This window comes from Cydia splendana, chromosome 16 (genome assembly GCF_910591565.1).
Source record: "Cydia splendana chromosome 16, ilCydSple1.2, whole genome shotgun sequence".
Lineage (NCBI taxonomy): Eukaryota > Metazoa > Arthropoda > Insecta > Lepidoptera > Tortricidae > Cydia > Cydia splendana.
The window spans coordinates 14,463,266-14,484,622 of record NC_085975.1 but is presented as its reverse complement, the minus strand read 5'-3'; the positions used below and the strand labels follow the sequence as shown (position 1 = coordinate 14,484,622).

Here is a 21,357-nt window from a genome sequence, read left to right as displayed (position 1 = left end):
GACATTAACCAAACAATATTTAGGCTGCGCTTCCACCCTCTTCCACCAAGGTGATCCGATGTGCGAGGATGCGATGTGAGTTTTTGTTGAGAACCAATAGAATAACTGCACGCTGAGCGTGGAAGACAAATGAAGTGATTCTATTGGTTTTTAACAAACACATCCCTCGCTACGCATCCTCGCACATCTGTGGTGAAAACGCAGCCTAATCTCAACCTCACTGTCAATTTAATTTTTTTATTGTTAACTATTTTCAACACAAACAATTTCAAGATTCTCCTCATGGTAAAGATCTATTGCAACTGAAACATTGCCATATATTAATCGTTGCCTGTGACTGGCTTTACTAAAGGGGCCCACAGATTACCAGTCTGCCGGACGATATCGGCCTGTCAGTTAAACGCAATATTTGACAGCTCCGAACAACTGACAGGCTGATATCGTCCGGCGGACTGGTAATCTGTGGGCCCCTAGATACACGATTATCATATAGATTTTACATTTTGACACGACACTCTATGATAGTTTAGTTCTTTATAAATCGGTATTTTATATCATTGACGCTTAAGATCAGATATATTTATTTTCAAGTTGTTTTCGCAAGTTGACACGAATTATAAATGTACATATGCGAGAAAAAAAGATGATTATTGTTTTGATACCAAGGTGTGATCAGTCGCGGTCAGAAAATTCTTTGTAAAAATGTTTTTAAGACGCTAAATTTGTGCGTTATCAAAAACGACAATACATATAATTGGGCAATATCAAATACCCGATTAACCAAACCGAACACAGCCGCATTTTCCTAAATGTGACGTTTCCAACCAAAAGGTACAACATTGTCGGCTGTCGATAAGGTTGATTTCAAATTGAAGCTATATGGAAATAGCGCCTTATTGAGAACCGACAATAAGTACCCTTTTGGTTGAAAATGGCACACATATTTATTTTGTATCTCTTAATACCCTCCAAAGGCCCACCGTACAAAAAAGTGCCAGTTGAATTTGAAATCAATAGTGAAGGGGATATGTTTGAATTTCTTTTGTTTTGATAATCGAACGTAAAAGAAATACAACTTTGTTCCAATGGAAAACGGTTCAAATTACATTGAGGTATTTAGTACTACATGTATAAAGGTTTCACATTGTCCGATCCGGTATCGGATGTAGGACCCTACATCTGCTTAGTCAGAGCGGGGGGGCGCCCGGTCGGCGTCTTTAGCGGTTACGCACACTACAACACGCATTATGCCTACAGTCAGCGGCAGAACTTGCTAAGCGGGCCAGGTGTTCAAAATGATCTTAACGCGACTTTATTGTTAAGAGAATAAGAGCGTGTCCAGGTAATTTTGAACACCTAGCCCGCTTAGCAACTTCTGCTGCTGACTACACGTAGGTACGCACACAAACAAATATTATCGGTCCCATAGCTGACGGGGGGCTCCGACATGGCTGAATTAATCTGAAGCGCCTTTCCGATATCGGAGCTCGAAAGGCGCATATGACAAAAACAGCTGCAGGGGAGTGCCATTGGCATTAAATCCGCCTTTTTTGCGATATTTATAGTTTTTTTAGTAATAATGATTTGTTAAATGCATAAATAAATACAGAGAAACACATATATCTTATATTTTACTTCCTTCCGACATATCGGATCGGACTATGTGAAATGCTCTTACGCTTTTATTGTATATGTTTGTTACTATGAGTGAAGTAATTATAATTGATTTGTAAATAAATAGGCGTTGTCAGTACAGAAACGTGGGTTTTTGTTTTATCTATGTTTAATTTGTGTCCGACCCTCGTATTACCCAGAATAGGGTCATTGTGCTAGTTTCCGTCCAGCTGTAGTTTTCGCCCACATGACGAAATTTGAATGTAATTATAAATCTACCTTGAAGCACAAATTTGGACTTATTGCAAACTAAATAATAGATCTATCTACATAAAAATGACATTTCGCAAGTAGTAAAATGAAATATATTATTCGCTACGCCGTCAAGTGGACGAAAACTAGCGCAATGACTCTATAAGATTGGAGTTACTCTAAACTGACCTTTTAAATATACTTTAACACTTTCGGTGCCGTGCGCCCCGTTTCCAGTACAAAATGAACACATACGTGTTCTTGGCAGTGAATGTGTTAAGGTTTTTTGGATTGTATTTTTATTCAAAATTATCTACAAGGGTCGAACGCAGTTAAACTATTAAATATTTAGCTTTTGGTAAGTAAACTTCAATCTTTTCCACTACAGGGCATTATAAATATCAAAGCTTTGTTAAAACCATTATTTTAGTTTCCGTACGATTACGAAGTACTATAGTTTAAGTTTTGGTCAAAGAAAACTGACTTCAAATCTAGATGGGACAATAAGCCCTTAGGGCCACCACACACTAGCGTCTTGAGCGTCGGCGTCTAGTCAGCGCTACGGAAAATGGCGTCGCTGCGCAGTTGCGCCAAAGTTGCGTCGAGCAGCAGCCATAGAGTTTGACTAGACGCCAACGCTCGGGAGACGCTAGCGTCGGGTGGCTCTAAGGTACCAAATTATGCTTTTAGTTAAATTTATTGTTTAAAATATAGAATAATGTCATCAACTTTAAAAGTTGTAATTTTAGCCGGTTCCGTGATGCCTGATGTATCGTGTTTGAACTACATTGCGGCTAAACCTAAGAGCCAGAGATGTAATGAAATAGTTATAGTTATTTATATTGACGTATAATTTCAGGACTGGCCTTACGGGCAATAATAATGGGGCATGAATGGGGCCAGTACACCGGTGTGAACTAGTTGCACGATTGGCTTGAATTCGTGAGTGACACCGCTGAACTAGTACCATTTTTAGTGCCCGTAAGGCCCGTCCTGAGATATACGTCAATGTTTATTTACGATACAAGTGCGAAATGCGAAAAATAGGAAATACGCAACGAGTGGCGAATTTTAAAACACGACCGAAGGGAGTTATACTTGTCTTTGTGAAGTTTACATAAGGTTTAACGTCAATAGACTTGCGGTAAAGGTTCCGTGAAATTGTGGCTTAACGTCATAAAATGCGCGAGTTAAAGACGAACTTTTACGTCGTCTATATACAGGCTAGTTGGGCCCAGCACTTGGAACCATACTAAAAGCCCCCTTCACACTCGTGCGCGAATCGCGCGCCGACTTGCGTACGAGTGTGGACCGGGCTTAACACTTGGACTGTAAACTCAAACAGGAAAAAATGCATTAGACCCTAGGTTGTACAGAGTTTTCATAACATTTAATAATAAGACGTATGAAAATGTATTGCATTTTTATATCATTGCCAGAATATATCCACTCTATTGTGAAAGTAAAACAAACCGTCAGAAAAGATGTAGAAGCAAATTTCAAAACAATCTTTTAAAAATATAAGCTTGCTAACTACGCCATCTATGATAGTCGAAACACATTCGCTTTTTGTACCATTTCATTTCCTAGGACGTAATTTTTACTCCTGCGTTGTCATTGATTGACCAAAAATAATTAGAATGTCTATGGTTTTGTAAATACACCAATGGGAATCGAGGACAACAAAAACGCGCGAAAAAATACGCCTTTGGAAATGTCATAAAATATTCCCGCATACCTTTTCTACAAATCGGAAAACGCCTGTAAACAGTGCTTCACTGTTTTATATTTATATAAATTAGCTTAACATAATTTATGATAACGGATAGCAAGATTTTGGATACCTATTTATAATTTTTCACGACGCAAGTGGAAACTGTAATGTGAGGTTCTGAAGTTATGTACCCAAATAAATAATGCGATGGAAGACGATATTGTGCTTTATTTCATTTTGTCAACTATAACATCTATAAGGGCCACATGCACCATTCACTATCTCGGGGTTAACCGATTAAACCTAGGGTTACCATGGTTACCAGTACAATTTGACACTGGGTTTAACGGCTTAACCTCGGGTTAGTGGGATGGTGCAAGTGGCACTAACCTATTCAAGAGGCGAACAACCTATAGTTCCTATAGCGATGCCACACCGTTACGTACATAGTAGTACGTATGGTTCGTTTTTTTTAGCATTAGAAAGATCTTCGCAGAAGTAAGCTTGTGGTTCCAAATCCGGCACTTTTAGCGGTAATAATTTGAAGTAAATTATATGTATTGACCATGCTACATTAGATAATTCAATAATTATTAACAATTAAAGAGCCTGATAAAAACTGCACGCTTGCTTCTGTGAAGTTCTTTCTAATGCTAAAAAAACGAACTTGAACGGCGGAGGCGCGGCGTGAAATTTTGTATCACGGCGGTGTAGGTAATCCGCTAGCTAGTGGACCAATGCACCATTACAATATCTGCTAGCGTGTAGCTCTAAACTCGAAGCATGCGCAGCTAACAGGCGGTTCCTATCTCTATCGCACCCGCATAATTATAATATTGATGTCCCGCTGATAAAGCTGGTGGTCAATGCCACTGTGCGACTACCCGTACTTTACTTGTAAATGTCCTACTGTCTACATCAGCGAAATATAAAGGCCGCGCTCAGTGTCTAAACTGTATCCTCTTCCACTGCAGCCTATAGACCACTAGCTCGGCCATGAACACTATAGTCGCCGCGAGCACGCCCAGACACAGCAGCAACAATGGCGTCGTGAATTCACGGAGCGTCACGTTGAATATGCTGGAGTCAGGAGTTCGTACGCAGAGCGGCTTCGGCTCATCCCAGATGGTTTTTAGGCGCTGCATCAGACCAGATTCGGCCATCTTGCGGATCCTGTGAATAATCTTATTTGAAAAAGGCATTTAGGGGTGAAGCTTATTATTAAGGCTACCTGTGCACTGGAGCGGAGCGAGGCAGAAAATCCTTCAATATCATAAAACCCCGCTCCTCTGCGCTATTGGTGGATTTTTATCAAGCACACCGCGCCGCTCCAGTAGGCAGGCAACCGAAAGCCTCGCTTGAGTTGCGCTAATTAGACGCGCAAACAAAGCTGCTTGCGTAATGCATGAGCGGAACATAGAGTAATCTGGACGCACCTTTATTTGCACGCTGTTTATTGGCCATCAACATCATATAGTAACTTAAGTATATTAAAATAACGGTTTTAAACACGCCCATTTCGAACTATAGCTTCATTAACCCCCTCGGAGCTAGCACATGTGGTTGTGGACTATACTTCACCTTCAAATAGACTTGTAAGACTTACCCATAACTAAAATGCTTGATATACGGCGAGCCCTTCTTCATGACAGCAAACATGGTCTGCGGCGGGAACAGCTCCACCTCCTGCAGCTCGCAGATCTCCCGTTCGGTGAACGTCTGCCTGGTGATAACAATACAGTCCATATGCAGTGGCGGATTTGCCCCCTAAGGCCCAGTAGGCCCGGGCCTAGGGCGGCAAATTGTGACAAAAAATGTCGCTGATTATTATTACAAGAAATGGCTTAAAATAAAATGTAATCAATATGATGGGTGCTTGGAAAGGGGCGGCTATAGGGCCTGGGGCCTAGGGCGGCAAAGATCATATGTGCAGTCAGCAGCAGAAGTTAGGTACTATGGCTGCGTGTCCACCAAAGCTATGCGAGGATGGGCATTTCTATTTCAAATTGTACCCCCAACTTGCATTTTAGATTTTGGAATTTATATATTATTTCCACTCAGAATCACGAGCCCTTTCGACCTAATATGTAGAAGAAGAAAAAGAGTCCCCAAAATTTCATACAGATTTTTGTTGTCCGTTTATTATTTGTACTCCATTTCGGGTTTCACGGGCCTATAAATCCCGGTCTTTTGATAGGCTTGCGTGGGGATATAGATCCAACACGTAGAGGCCCCTTGGAGAGCTTTAATGTCATGTAGAACGCCTGCTGGAACCCGTTCACAGGCGCAACAATAGACACCCATGAACCGGTCGCAGCAGGCATTGGGACTATTGTAGAAAAAGTGAACAGTATACCTAGTCTATGGATTGAAGTTTGGGTGGACAATGAGACTGGGCTATTGTAAAGAGGTCCGGACACCTGCCATAACAATGTTAACACCGTCATCGAGGCAGGCGGTGACTCGCCGCTGACTAGATGGGCCCCTGAAACTGCCGTCGTAAAGACGACCAGGAGCAACATCGGTGTGAGCGGCTCAGGGGTGTCGAGAGGTGTGCGCCGCTTTCTACCCAGTGGCTGTTACCAGCCACTGTGCCAACTCGCGTCTTTACTCCAGTAAAGATACGCTTACGTTAAACATTAATTAGTAATAGGCAATTTTTTTTTATTCCTGTTCTTTAGATCATTTTAAGATACTTTATTTTCGAATCCAAAAAACTTTCTGTCCGGAAGTAGGTAAAAAAAAATAGTTAAAAAAAAGAGCCGTTCTTGTTTGTTAAAAATAGTAATAGTATTTTTAGTTCGTAAACGTGCCGAAAATAATATTTATAATGAGTCGACAATGGAATCAGTCAAAATATTAACACGGAAAATAACTCATTCAATAAATGGCGGGGCCTCACGGATATACGTCGTGACTTGATATAAAAAAAAAGTAATAATTAGGTCTTTGATTGAATTACCATAAAACTACCTCATTAAGCTATTTATCCGAGAATCCGACATCAATATGATTTGTATCACTTGTATATATATTTACGCCTTAAACATGCTAGAAAAAATGGTTATAGATATAATTTCTTGCAGACTTTGTTCTGATAACGTTCAAAGTGATATTCAATACATAATCACACAAAAATATGGTCAATGTAATAAATATGTGCATTTTATCAAATTCGCTAAATGAAACTACCAAATTTGAACTCTTTGCGCTAATGCTAAGGATTACATTTCCTTGCGGCGCGCGGGGACAGTTTCAATGCGGGCGGTGGCGGGAGTTCGTGCCAAGGACGCGTGGATAGTATGTAGGTAAGTATGTACTTACCTACAAGTTGCTACAAGTGACAGGCCAATTCGAACGTGCGCGGGCGTCTCGCTCGCACCAAATATTTGTGCGGCCAAGTCTGAGCAAAATGAACGCGCGCGTGAATGATAGCTGATTAAAAATAACTGATATCATATCCAATATTATTGGTTGATGTTCAAATTATATTCGTAATTATATACGTCAATTATGACCCACTACAAAAATAAAAATTGCGCATGACTATCTATCGTTCTTATTTAATTTCAGAATGGCATAGTGTGGAGTGGCATTATAAAAGGAATACTTATTATCGTAGTCATTTGACAGTTTTGGTGACACTTCCACATTCTGTCACAGCGAAGTGTGTAGGCCCACTCTTTTTCGCGAAATTCAAATTTTCTATGAGACAATAACCCTTCACGCCTAAGCGTCTGTAGACTTTTTTTTTCAACAAACGTATTATATTGACTATTTCGTGCTCTTTCAATTCATAGTTTACGTTCCATAATAAGTATAACATAGTAAGTTCCATAATAAGTATAACATAGTATAATAAGAGTCGACGTGAAATATATGTTTACTCTTTTGCACCTTACTCCTTTGCAATAAGGCGAAAAGTACGGCTTTAAAATGACAGCGTTTTACACAAAAATAAAACGCTAATTAAATAACTTACCATATTCGGAACCTAAGAATAAATAATATTGAGAGTGGCAACACTGTTGTAGGGGGCTATTCATAAATTTAAGTCATTTCAAATTTGGGGGGGGGGTCTGGACATCGGATGATGATAGCATGACGCAGGTGGAAACGGTGTCATTCGAAGCATGATTTTTTGATGATTTATGGGGGGGGGGGGGGGGCGACAAAAATCGTCAAAAATAGATGACGTCATGTATGGACAGCCCCTAGGTCGTATTGTCTTTTTCTTCCCACACTCCTACCACACAGGCAGGTTGCTTTGTCAGTTATACAAGACTAATTTTCAAGTCATTGTCTCAATATCATACATATTTGCACCATGCAGGATTAAAAATTTAGGTTCCGAATAGAGATGCACCGGATATTCGGTTACTATCCGGTATCCTATCTCGCCCTTATTTTAATATCCGGACGGATACCGGATACTAAAATAAGGGTACTAAATAACTATGCTTGATATCGGAATATAATCGTACTCGATTATTATTTTAAAACAATTTAAACGTTCCATTCACTAGCTCGCGCACTAATTTCGTACCTAGTGATAGACCTATATACCGCGCGAAAGTTCATTACGAAACAGGCCAAAACTTCCACAATGCGCACCTGAAAAACCTGAATATTTCCGCCGGCCGAATATTCGGCGGCTGAATACTGAATATTCGGCCTATGGTCAGGCCGTACCTCCCGTATCCTGTATGCGGCCAAACAACTATCCGTTGCATCTGTAGTTCCGAATATGATAAGTTATTTAATTAGCGTTTTATTTTTGTGTGAATGCTGTCATTAAACAGCTGTACCGATATTCGGAACCTAAGAATAATATTGAAACATGTTTGTTATCGCCTGGTGGTGGGAAGACGCCAAACCAATGTGATTATACATATCCTATGATATACTTATTATGTGTATGTAATATAATTATATTATGAGTGTTTAATTAATAATGTAGTACGTACACCCTTTATTGTAACACCTGTGAGGAGAGAGATATTTAGTAAAGTATACAATTTGATAGGTACATTTTGTAAAATTAACATTTATTGTATTTATTTATTAATTCAAATAACAAATTGCACCTTACAGCTAATGCCAAAGCAGCACAATTTGGAACACATTAACAACATAAAGCATTTTTAACATTATTTATAACAATACAATATACAGCTAAGACACATGTATTCATTATGGTATGCTACTCTTAGACATCTCTCTTTCTAATATCCTCTTGCACTTTCACATCACTATTCCGGATCGTTTTTATTTGCTAGATAATTTAACGGACAACTATAGTACATTGTAGGAGAGGACGGAAAACCGCTAAAAGATGGACGAGTGAGTTTGAGGGCCGACACGTTGGTGGAGGCCCTCGAATAATACGACTCCATCTTTAGCGTTTCCGGCCGAGGCATTACATAGTGCTTTTCACGACTACTGCGAGGAAATAAGGAAACATTTGGATAACTATAAGTACTAGCCCGCGATTTCTCTGGTAGCAAATTACTAGCCACTGCCTGTGCTGTCTCTTGAATTTCGGTAGGCGTCAGCGTAAGAATATCATTTTCTTCACTAGAAGAACTCATTTTTATAGCGAGCGTAGATACGTGTTTCTTATATTTTATAGTACTATCCAATTCAGTGAGAATTTTCCGATCCCGCCTTTTTTCTTTTTTATCACATTTAAGAGGCGTTTTTATGTTGTTTGCTTCAAACGGACTCTAAACTTAGAAGCGTTTTTGCTAAAAAAACCACCAACAGCTACAAAAGTAAAAAACGCCTTAAGCGTGAATCGAATGAACTGACTGAATGAATGAATAGTTTGACATTTCGTTTTTTTTAAACAAGAAATTGGTCCTATAAATAACCTAAATTTATTTTTGAAGGAAAAAGTTGCGCCAAAAAAGACCTTTTATTGATTTTTATGTTTAATTTATACTCATTGCTGTAGCGAACTGTCACCAATGACAGATGATGATAATAATGAAACATTGTACACTCGCGTGCAAAAGTATTGCATCACTTTGCATTTTTTCGTCCGCATCCAATATATTTGTAAACTGGTTCATTTTGCTAAATTATTTTAATGTAATCATGTTCCTTGAAGTTTTAGCTTTACGAAAAGTAAAAAAACATGGAAATCGGCCCAGTATTTTTCAAATTATCGGCATTTTCCCGATTTGTGAGCGGTTTCACGTTATCACGCGCACGAGTTGCGTTACCCTTGACCCTTATAAAACGGGGGTAGAGAAGGGGTTGTTATCAGTCACTTATCAGAAGTCGATCGTTACATATCTCCGCGTATTTTCCCGTGAAAAAGACCTGGAAAAATGGAAACCACTGAAGCTGAAGTCCGCCAAATCATCCAGCCCCTGCAAGCGGGGCGTAGCCAACGTTCAGTAGCTGCCGAGCTGAATTTAAGCCAATCTGCAGTTTGCAGAGTTTACCAGAGGTTCCAGGGGACTGGATCCTTTACTTCAAGACCAAGAAGCGGCCGCAGAGAGTGTACATCAGAGAGGGACGACCGCTTCTTTGTCACAACATCTCTCCGAGATCGACACCAGACCAGCATTGCCATCCAGCAGCGTCTGCGTGAGGTACGAGGAGTGGCTGCCAGTGAGTAGACAATAAGAAGAAGACTTAAGAAAGCGAACTTGACACCCAGGAGGCCCGCAGCGGTGCCCAGATTGCTGGCGCGACACCGTACAGCCTAAAGAGAGTTTACTGAAAATCACAAGGACTGGACCATTGAGCAATGAACCCCAGTTCTCTTCTTGAAAGAGTGCAGAATGTGTTTGAATGGATGTGACCGAAAAGGAAGAGTCTACAGAAGGCCAGAAGAACAGTTCGCTCAATGTTTCTTCTCCGAAAGGGTCGCCTATGGCGGTGGATACGTAATGTTCTGGGGCGGCATTTCCTACGACGGGCGGACAGAACTGGTTTTCGTGCCTGGCGGGGGCCGTGACAGTGGATTGACCGCTGCCAAGTACATCACTGATATCCTGGAGGAACATGTTGTTCCTTATGCCGGTATTTTTGATGAGGGGTTCATCCTAATGCAGGATAATGTCCCGTGTCATACCGCTAGGGCCACCGCAGCCTACCTTCTCGAAGTGGGCATCGACACAATGGACTGGCCAGCGATGAGCCCGGACCTTAACCCCATTGAACACGTGTGGGACTACCTAAAAAGGAGGGTTCGAAAGCGGAATCCTGCCCTGGTCAATGTTGAGGAGTTGAAGGGACCCTTGCTGGAGGAGTGGGACGCTATTCCTCATGATCACATTAGAAAATTAATTATGTCTATGAAAAACCACTTGGTTTGTGAAAGGAGGCCTGTAGGTGGCAATACCAAGTATTAATTTAATAATAATAAACGATATTGTATTAAAAAAATGACTTTTATTCTCAAGTTTCCGGATTTATTTTTGGAGCATTATGCGACTACTTTCAGTTTTATGATTTTTTATAGTCTTCAGATTCAAAATTTCATTGAATTTACCATTTTTCTAATGCGTTATATTATAAGCTTTCAGTTGATACCAAAATTTTCAGAATCGGGTATAGAATTACAAAGATATTGGGTGCGGACGAAAAAATGCAAAGTGATGCAATACTTTTGCACGCGAGTGTAGTAGTGGTGGTTCAAGTGCTACAGCTATTGCCTACTTTCCAGCTTGGTTTTAGACCATCTATTGCCACATTTCCGAACAGTGGCGTGAAAAATTTAATTATTTATTTCACACCAGCTCGGAAAGGCTTACTTTGCACTTCAAAGACTGAGAGCAAAGTTTCATTTTATTCACAAGTGAGGCAAAGGAATCAAATGCAAATTTTGAGTTGTTTTCTTATGTTTGCTGGTAGAATTGACTTTTAAATCATAAATATTTAATAAAATTCATTTGTATTTGATTTTGTATGATATTTTTACATTTAATATTTGCTTCGGGTTGGTGTGGTGAAACATTTTGTGTTTCACTTGGGGCAAATTTTGTTTAACCCTCGTGCTTTGAAACCCTCGCAACGCTCAAGATTCCATGTTTCGAATGTTTTACTTGCTCAAGTATCAATATTAGCACGAGCGGTTAAACAACAACTTTGCCCCCTTGTAAAATAAATAACTATTTCAATATAGTCAGCTAAACTGAGGTACAAATTCAAAAACTCACCAGCAGTTTAGCTTCACGACCTTCCAGATGGAAAAACAGCATGCCAATGACTTGAAAATTTGCCTTGTATAACTGACAAAGCAACCTGCCTGTGTGGTGGGAGTGTAGGAGCGAGGGACGTATATGCTAGAAAAGGGCAATACGACCTACGATAGTGTTGCCACTCTCAATTAGAAATGCAATGGATAGTTGTTTGGTCGGATACCGGATATTCGGCCCGACCGTCGGCCAAATATTCGGTATCTGACCGCCGAATCTTCGGCCGGCGGAACAATAAAAAAAATAAAAAATCATTTATTTCAGACCTTGGTTCATACACTTACACCAAAAAACTAATTAACTACAAACTAAATTTAACAATACCTACATTTCGGTTTTTAGGTGCGCATTGTGCAGGTTTTAACCTGTTTCGTGGTGAACATTGGCGCGGACTCATTTCTATGTTCGAAATGAGTAGGTACCTTACCTACGCGTGCAAGTGAGTGGATGTTTAAATTGTTTTGAAATAATAAACGAGTAATGTACAATATGACCGTGACTGTTTCTTAAATCCAATTTGTTTACTCTGAAATCAAGCAAAGTTACTATCCGGTATCCGGCCGGGTATATTATTCTGAGGTTCCAAATATCGGTACAGTTGTTTAATTGTTGCTTAATTTGGAGATTGACCCCAATTTCATTTCTGATCAAATCGGTCGATTTGATCATCCCGTCTGGACTTCACTTAACAGCCGTAACACATTACCGCGCCGTTCAGGGTCACGGTGCGCCAAACCATAGCCTGATGTCATGTAGGTATGTATAATGTACTTAGTCCAAAATTATGTTATTTACTAATTATGTTATTTATATGCATTAAACGTTAAATCTGAACCAATTCGATTACTATTCTATAGTGAAACACATTCAGCTTGACTAGAAAAAGCGCGGCAAATTTAAAACATGTATAGCGTTAGGTTTCAATAGCGCTCAGAGACCTGACTTTTATCTCGATATCGTAATTTTCTAGCGACAAATCCATTATCTATACAAAACTGTCGCACAAATGTTATCGCTTGTATATCGTGGTACAGGATAGGATGGAGCCATATACTTTACTACTTGCTTGCAAGTATCGTAATTAAACAGTGCTAAGTAGTTAAATACGCGCAATGTATTTTTATGTCATAAATAATGTATTTATTTAATGTTAATTTAGTATTAATTATAGTATGTATATTGTTTTATCCACAAATATGAATAATTGTAGTTAATTTACCAATAAAACATAATTTATACGGCCACAAATAAAATATTAAATGCTTCTAAAGTCTGTTTGTTATTTCTACATGGAAACGAAGTCATTTCAAATTATAAAAACATTAACTGAACACCTTATTGCCGCCTGCAGTCACCGCTCGCCGCTCAGCTATCCGCTGTCGTTAATACCACGGCCTTACGTTTTATGACACTGAGTCGCGTCAGGGGAGCGACACGGTTCGGTGCGCTTGCGTTCAGTCGAGTTTTGGAATATTACTGCAAATTTTTGTTGTTTGTTAATTTGTTGGTTATTGTTGTTTGTTAATTTGTTGGTTGTGGTGTCGACTTTTATTGCCCTAGTCGCCAAATGATGTTACTAGTGAAATTTTAACCGACACCACACGGTAAAAATAAGTTTAACAATAATTACTTAATTAAAAATCGAATAAAAACGGTATTTCTAATGCATAACTTATATTTTTTGCTATTCAATTAAAGAGTACTAACAAAATCCTAACTCAATTAATTAGTGCAAATATTTTAAGGTTTGCGATTCCTGCTCGGCCTTGCGTCGCAAGGTGCCCGGTACCACTGTATTGCAGCATTAACTAGAAATGCTTACTTTGGGGAACATTAGCAACTGTCGTTTTTGATAATTACATTTTAGTGGTGAGGGGTGGTACTTAAATGACCGCTATTGAAACCTAAAGTTTAAACTTATAGGCGCGAAGATTTGATTTCCCTAAGAAAATTTTAATTTCGCGTCTTTTTCTGCTATCAAATTGGGTGTGTGTCAGTATAATAGCCCTATATAATTGGCCTATTATTGTATTAAATTTAACGCGCACGCAAAGACGGAAAGCCTGCAATTACGTAAAATTTACTTTCTTATTTACAGCACTCTTGCCCAGATTAAAGCTGATAATTAGTTCGAATCTAGTCTCCCATATTTTTTACGTTCACTGGTACATATGTTTTGACCGAGTAAATAGTAAACAAGGCCTGTTCACTTCCTAAGAAAGTTATGTCCCCAAATAATTGCGCATGTATGCGCCTGAAGCTTCTATGTGTGCTTTGGCCTCCTAGAAAAAGTTGCCAGTAATCAAAATAAAAACATTTTTCTACAGCAACATTGCTCCCAACTAAGATTTAAATTTTCACGAATTTTTTACGTTATTAATCATAAAACGGGACTTAAAACACTTAAAACTTAACTACGCGCGATTAAGTTTTATAATGAAGATTTGCTTTCAACTGTCTTTATCAATGTTCATAAAATATACGGAGGGTAGGTACCTCTACCCACCATAATAAAAAAATATATTTGTCAATGACTCTGTCCAACTGCTGTGGTTAAAGTTCATAACGAAAATTTTATTTATTAAGTCTTTAAATAATAAATACAACGTAGCGGTACTACCACTTAAGACTCTGTAAGTCTGTACTTACATGGATTACAGCAATGCACATAGAAAATGTGCTAAATGCGGAGCAACGGCTGTTGAAGATATTATACATATTTGAGTGAAATTCATAGCTTTAGTGGGTTCAGAAGGAACCGCGTCATAACACATCTAGAAAGCGTATTAATTAACCGTAAAGAAATGTATGAATACAAGTTGGAAATCTGTGAAAAATGCCGTGTGTAAAGTGTAGTGTATCTGTGTGTGTAAAGTGTAATAGGTAGGCATGCCTAAAGTTTTCAATACTGAAAACTTTGTGAATGCGCTTTATTAATGTCTATTTTTTTATTAAGTTGTCAGGGTTTAATTTTCAGTGTATATTTCTATATGTAAAACATTTTTCAATAAATAAAATAATACAATGTTATAAACATAAATATGCCTTTTATTTAAATCAATTGATAATACCACAAACAAGGGGTAATATTTGCATCTTTCATATATTTCGTGATATGAAGATAACAAATTATGTTTATCAACAGAATTACTACCTATACCTACCAATACCCGCCAGGCTAAACCGGTTGTCAACTTTAGTTCCATTGGTACACAACGACGGCGCCACTAGTATAAACGTATAAACGGTTGGGGACATTTTTTTGTATGGAGTTACCGTTCTTCTCCTAGTGAGTATTATATTCTTTGATAGTAAATATACTAAATACTTTTTTAAATATTCGCGCTCGGGGCGATGGAAGTTTCATCGTTCCGTCGCCCCGCTCCATGCAACGACCAATCGCGTTAGCTCGCTGGCTCGTGCGCGGCAACTTTAAAGCAACGATAACGTTTTTGATGGTTTTTTGTGTTACGAATCATATTTCAAGCCGATTTTTACAGTATTCGATGAAGGAGAACTCATAATAAAAATCCCATATGATATTGATCTATTACCATTTTTAACCAGGCAATTAATGCACAACCCCATAAAACCTCCCATACGGTATTATTTAGTGTACGATTATATTGCAACGCTTGTACTTATTGTAATTTGGAAATAATGAGAGAAAAAATAGCCTATTACCATTTTTGAGGACGGAAATATACTGAATTTAATAATAACCGTAGGTTACTTACTTTAAATGTAGGATACAGAATTATTTTTTGTGTGATTCATGCTTAATGTCATAAAGCAAATATATCTCTATGAGTATAAATTTAAAAAATGTTATTAATATTTTTTACAAACTTTCTGTGATTTTTTATATTTTTAATTTTTTTTTTAAATACCTAAATGTAATATATTTATTTGGATTATGTGTCGACGTAATCACTAGATTTATTATCTGTCCCATACACCGAAAATTTCAGCTATTACTAATTATTTCCATTCCGCCATACTAGCCGAGCGTACCTTTCTTGGCCTACTTATGCATCTTTCACTTCCACCCCTGGAGCATATTATAGCTCTAGCGACTCCTCTCTGGACGGCCAATGAAGGCAAGCCAGAGCTGAGAGTCCTGCGGGTCCCCTTGGGGTCCACTCCGACCGACGAAGACACGCCGGAGACGGAGACCCTGACCGACTCTCGGGAGCACTCGGGTCCGTGGGGTCGTTACTCCCCAACAGCTCGCCACAAGCTGCCCTTGTTGTCCGTTTTATTATTACGGTCATAGAATTCTATTGAAAAGCGTAACCAAACTGACCAAAACTTTTGGGGATACGTTTTTTCTCAGTAAAAATAGAAAAATCTCATGATTCTGAGTAGAAATAATATAAAACTTCACAATTCTAACACAAAAAATTTTGGTAGGTACAACTTTAAATAGAAATGCGCGGATGCGTATCGAGCGATGTGTTTGTCGTGAACCAATAGAAACACTTCATCAACCTATCCTCGCTCAGCGCAGCTCTAGTGGAAACAACTCGGTTTTTGTACCTACCTACACAAAACAAATGAAGGGTGTGAGCGAGGAATGTGTTACGAGATACGGACGCGAGCGAAAAACATTAAAAAACTCCGCTGCCGCCTCACCGCACCCCGCTCACTTATTTGAAAAGAGCCCGCTACACACCATCGCTACGCATCCTCGCACCGCTCAGCTACGTCGCACATTTCTGGTGGAAACATTCACATCATTCCACATCCTCGCGCATTTCTAGTGAAAGCATTCACATCGTTCCACATCCTCGCACAGCTTCTTCTTCTTGGCTGGCGCGGCGCGCCGCCAGTGCAGCACAAGACCGCACTGGCAGGGTCGCCATGTGAGGTGGGACGTTGAAATGATACTACTTGCTCGGAGTATACATAGATCGATATTGTCTAAAATAACATAAGTAGCAGCTTTTATAGTGGAGCGGTATATACGTGTGAGGGTAAGGCGTAGCTCATACCACAGGTGGAAAGGGGTGAGGGACGCAATCTAAGTTTACCTGATGATGGGGTAAGAGAAGGCGGTGTCGGCATGGTACGCGTAGCCCCCTTGCTTGACCAATGCCATGCCGCGGTCAGGGGGGAGGAAATTGGGGCGAGGGGAGGAGGCGATCTTGCGGGAGTACAGCTTCAATGCTATGGGGTCGGTGGTGCGCTGAAATTAATTTGTAATATTAGGATCGAATGATTTTTTAAGAATTTGTTTTACAGTAAGGCTGATAAGTATATCAGTGAAAATCTAACGTTATGTAGCTCTCTATCACTCTTGCATATTCGAGCGATAGATACACAGATACCTAATAAAATTTCTGCTCAGATTTAATAATATTGGCTACAATGTTACGCCATACGATTCAATATTGATGGTGTAGCCCCCGTCAGCTGTTGGATCGATAATATTTGTTTGTGTGCGTACGTGTAGGCATATTGCTTGTTGTAGTGTGCGCAGGGCCGTCTTAAACTATGCTGGGGCCCTGGGGCACATAAGAATTTGGGTCCCTTTTGGAAAGTAAAGAAAGCTAATCAAACTAACGTTTTTCTACTATGATCTTCTATTTATTATGGGTAATCAATCAAATGTACTGTTACTGTCTGTCCTTCGGGGCCTCCTGAGGATGGGGGCCCTGAGGCACGGGCCCCGTGTGCCCTTATGGTAAAGACGGTACTATCACTAGACCGCTAAAGACGGCGCCCGGGCGCGCCCCCACGGCCTGACTACGCGGATGTAGGATCCGCGTAGTCAGGCCGATATCGGATCGGACAATGTGAAAACGCTCTAAGTGTGAATGATATTATTGATGTTATACGTGTCGCCAACCCTGAAATAATCCTTGTTGTAGAGCACATCCTCAACGCCCGCCTTCAGCTTACTCCCTAGCAGGTCCTCCAGCGAGCGGATGGTGACAGGCGGCGCCCGCAGCAGGGTCGACACCACCAGCGCGTTGTAGTACTGGTACACGAACAGCGAGAACAGGAAAGAAGAGAACAGCACGAGGCGTACGGAGCTCGCGCGAAGGTTTACGGTCATTCCTGGGATTTAGAAGAAGACGCTTAGAATATTGCTTGAAACTATTATAACACTTTTATTAATTAATGTATAAATACGGATAGGCTGTATCAGGGACATTGCTGCAATGGTTTACGAGAAACGTGGTGTAAACAACTATTGCAAAGGCCGAAGGGCGAGTACCACAGGGCCGAAGGGCCGATGCGTCCGGGAAGTTAGTACTTAAACAAAGAACAATTAGTACAAGTGTCTAAATGTGATGGCTGCGTCCGACAGGTGCATGCTTCCTGCAATTTTCAGAAATGTCTTAACTGCGAGGATCGAAGGCCTAACTCCAGGTGGGGCCAAAGGCCCGAAGCGACTGGGAGCGGCACGCCCACGCGCAAGGCCGAAGGCCGAACTACAGAGCTACGGGAGGTTAATATTAGTGCTTAAACTCAGAACAATAGTACAAGTGACTAAGTATAAATCACTTAAAGATGATATTTACTGGGTGATTTTAGGAGTAGGTAAGCTAGGTTTACCATAGGTATCACTGGTATCAGCAAAAAATGTTCGATAACTTTTCTACGACAAACCTTACCCTGTTGACACACCGCACTCCAAATCGACAGCAGCGCAAGACTCGCCGATAAGTCCCCATCATCTCCTGCCGTCCTTGTCACTCTCAGCTTTATCAGCACGCACAAGAGCGAGCCAGCAAACACTAGGAATGCTATGATGCAGAGCCATACGTTGTTGGAGAGCGGGCGGGTGTAGATTGTCAAGAAACCGCCGGGGTGTTTTGGGTGACGAAAGATGAAGCATGGCCTAGGAAGGAAATAATTGTAAGTAGTTGAATTTATTATAATGTAGGGTGACGGCACCAGTAATGGACAAGAACCAATTATGGACATTTTTTTTCCGTAAACTCGAAATTTTTAAGAAACAGACACTATAGGTATTTTTAAACTAACAACACTACATATGTTCAGGTAACTGATGGCCATAAATAACCAGTAAAGATCATCAATGGTGGGCTAATACCCCAAACCCCGGCCCGCGACGCGTTCCAATCCGGCCCGCCGACACCCAAAGCGTCCGGCCCGCGGGAGCCAGGCTCCATTGGTTCAGCCCTAACAGCAGCAACCGGATAACCCTCCGGCGCTGACAGTGGCCCGCGCGAAAGTTTCTGAAGCGCAATATGGCCCTCAGGTAGTTTGGAGACCCCTGGGCTAATATAAGGCATTACACCTTTGGGTCCACTACTGCATACTGCATGTCCATGATTGGTGCCGTGACCTTAATGACTTTGAGCGCTATAGGGTCTGCAATAGCCAATAACCTGGATTGGCTTAAGTTTAGGATTCCGTTCATTGAGCCATATTATACACCCTTCAATAGGTAATAGAGTTAGACCAAGAAAAGTCTGCAGCGATTTTGATAGCCCACGCAGTGCAACTGTTATTTATACCTCATAATTTCATAGAAGTTTGACGTTTAAAATAACACTTGCACTGCGTGGGCTATCAAAATCGTTGCAGACTTTTCTTAGTCTAACTCTACATAATAGACGCTAGGTTAATAGATACTAATCTTAAAAGGACGTAAAGAGGTTGATAGTGAGGGATAGAACTTCAATTCTTATACCTATCATAATGAAGAATTTAAGCAACATAAAAAAAAGAAATATAAATTTATAAAATACTTAGATGGCCAGGTAGCAGTGACGTAGTGTATGAACTTGGCCCGGTCGGCCCGGATGAAGACCGGCGTGCCGCCGACGTCAGTCTCGCCTCTCTGCAGCGTGCCCACCATGCCATCGAAGCTGCCGTTGGTCACGTAGCCCCAGGAGTTCGTCCGTTGGACTATCAAGCTAAAATTAACGCCATACTTTTAACTAAGTACTTATACTCGTAAGTAGGTATATGCACCTAAGTGACCTAAGGACAAATGGAAGAGAAAAGAAAGATAAAGTTAAAAGACAATTACAAACATGTACCATCACGCTCCGCGATTGTTGCGGCATTTAGGGTCCTAGCTAAATTGGTTTTGTTCAATACTTAGGTACGCTATAGAATTTCCAATTTAGCAAGAACCCTAAATGGCATAACAATCCCGTGTACCAGTGCCTGTAGGTACCTACATGTAACGTAAAGACAACAAAAACAGAGAAATAGAACATTAAGTGCGCATAACGAAATGGACCCAACTCAGCATAATATATGCTAGCTAGGTATGATACCAGCGATGGTCTTCAGTAAGAAAACCCTGCAAGATGGACTAACATCACCAACGATCTGGTTAAGATTACAGAGAACCTGATGAAAGTTGCGTGAGGGCAGCACACAACCTAGTAGACGGGTTGACGGGTAAAGTAATGATGATGCCCAATCGAGTAGTTAACAGTACCTGCCTAAGGTAAAATAAAACAGAGTCAGTCCTTCAAAGTGTACCAGGGGTCAAGTAGAAAGCAGCAATTCTAAATTAAAAGCTCAGGCACATGGTGAAATAAGAGGCACTTTTCCCCATACGTCCTTTCTTCAGCCACGAAAACAGTAAAGATTCGACTGCATGCCTTTCCACTGAGGTGGAGACCAATAGCATTGGTTGATTCCTCTTATCTCCGAGTTTTATTTTCTACTTACCTGAAGTTATACATTTCTCTCAAATAATTCAAAAGCGTGAAATATTTCAGCTTATGCAATGAGTCCACCTCTGGCTTCAAGCGGCTGATGTACTCCTCAAACGTCTGGTGGCCAATGCCGTGCGTCACAACCACCGCACTTCTCAACACAATGCCATCCAGATTCGTTCTTCTGTGCCCCTTCATACACAATTTATAATACCAGTAACCCATTGGCTCGACGTGGTAACGCCCGTTTGTGAAAAACCCGGTATTGTAAACTTCGAAAATATCATAGGAATTTTCTTGCCGAGAAATTATGGCAACATCAGAATCGACTTCTATTGGATATCTGGATAAAGCTTCGGATGTAGAAGATACGTCGTCGGTAAAAATAAGCCATGAGTATAGAGATTTTTTGAATAAGTTATAATCGAAATGCTCAAAGACTTGTGTCCAGTTTTGGCAGGATGTATTTAGAACTATCCCAACTCTGCTATCATTTGTTGGTTTGAGATGTGAAGTATTGCTATTCATCTTGATACTTGAAAATCGGAGGTCTATTTTCTTTAGATGTTTTTGCAGACAAATTGCATTTTCTGGTTTTGAACAATGAAATATTGTTCCAAAATACAAATTCTTATATTTAAAGACATCTCTAATCAGATCGATTTCCGCTGTTGAGAGTATGGTAAGAACACTGTATGCTGTTAAGTTCATGATCGCATTTAGAGATTGAACTAAAATGGCTGCTACAAACCTATCATAAATAATTCCCCGTGATAACCAGATGACAAGAAAATTACATCTGATTGCTGACTGTCGCATATTACTGTCAGTAGGCTATTTGCATACAAAAAGACTGGTGAACTATGGTGTAATTTAAAATAAAAAATGGATTTGGCCAAAATATTTTAAT

The 21,357-nt window shown here is 40.1% G+C and overlaps 1 protein-coding gene across 2 annotated transcripts; it reads right to left on the bottom strand.

Annotated features, from left to right (window-relative positions):
* Positions 1–4,027: 4,027 nt before the first annotated feature.
* LOC134798370 (ionotropic receptor 75a-like) lies at positions 4,028–21,266 on the bottom strand. Of its 2 annotated transcripts, XM_063770784.1 has the most exons (7): positions 20,461–21,266; positions 19,521–19,688; positions 18,417–18,643; positions 17,645–17,856; positions 16,827–16,981; positions 5,187–5,303; positions 4,028–4,753 (listed from the first exon to the last, which is right to left on the bottom strand). In XM_063770784.1, the coding sequence occupies exons 1-7, from the start codon at positions 21,264–21,266 to the stop codon at positions 4,522–4,524; spliced, it is 1,917 nt and encodes a 638-aa protein (XP_063626854.1). In that variant the 3' UTR covers positions 4,028–4,521. The 2 variants fall into 2 exon arrangements, with proteins under 2 accessions (XP_063626854.1, XP_063626855.1); XM_063770785.1 differs by lacking the exon at positions 5,187–5,303.
* Between the last annotated feature and the right edge of the window lie 91 nt (positions 21,267–21,357).

What these genes read in the sequence shown, in the direction of transcription:
- LOC134798370 (XM_063770784.1), bottom strand. Translation starts at nt 21,266, where the DNA reads ATGCGACAGTCAGCAATCAGATGTAATTTTCTTGTCATCTGGTTATCA. An exon ending in AGAGAAATGTATAACTTCAG is followed by an intron (nt 19,689 to 20,460) that starts GTAAGTAGAAAA and finishes CGTTAATTTTAG; the next exon opens with CTTGATAGTCCAACGGACGA. An exon ending in ATCAAGCATTTTAGTTATGG is followed by an intron (nt 4,754 to 5,186) that starts GTAAGTCTTACA and finishes GATTATTCACAG; the next exon opens with GATCCGCAAGATGGCCGAAT.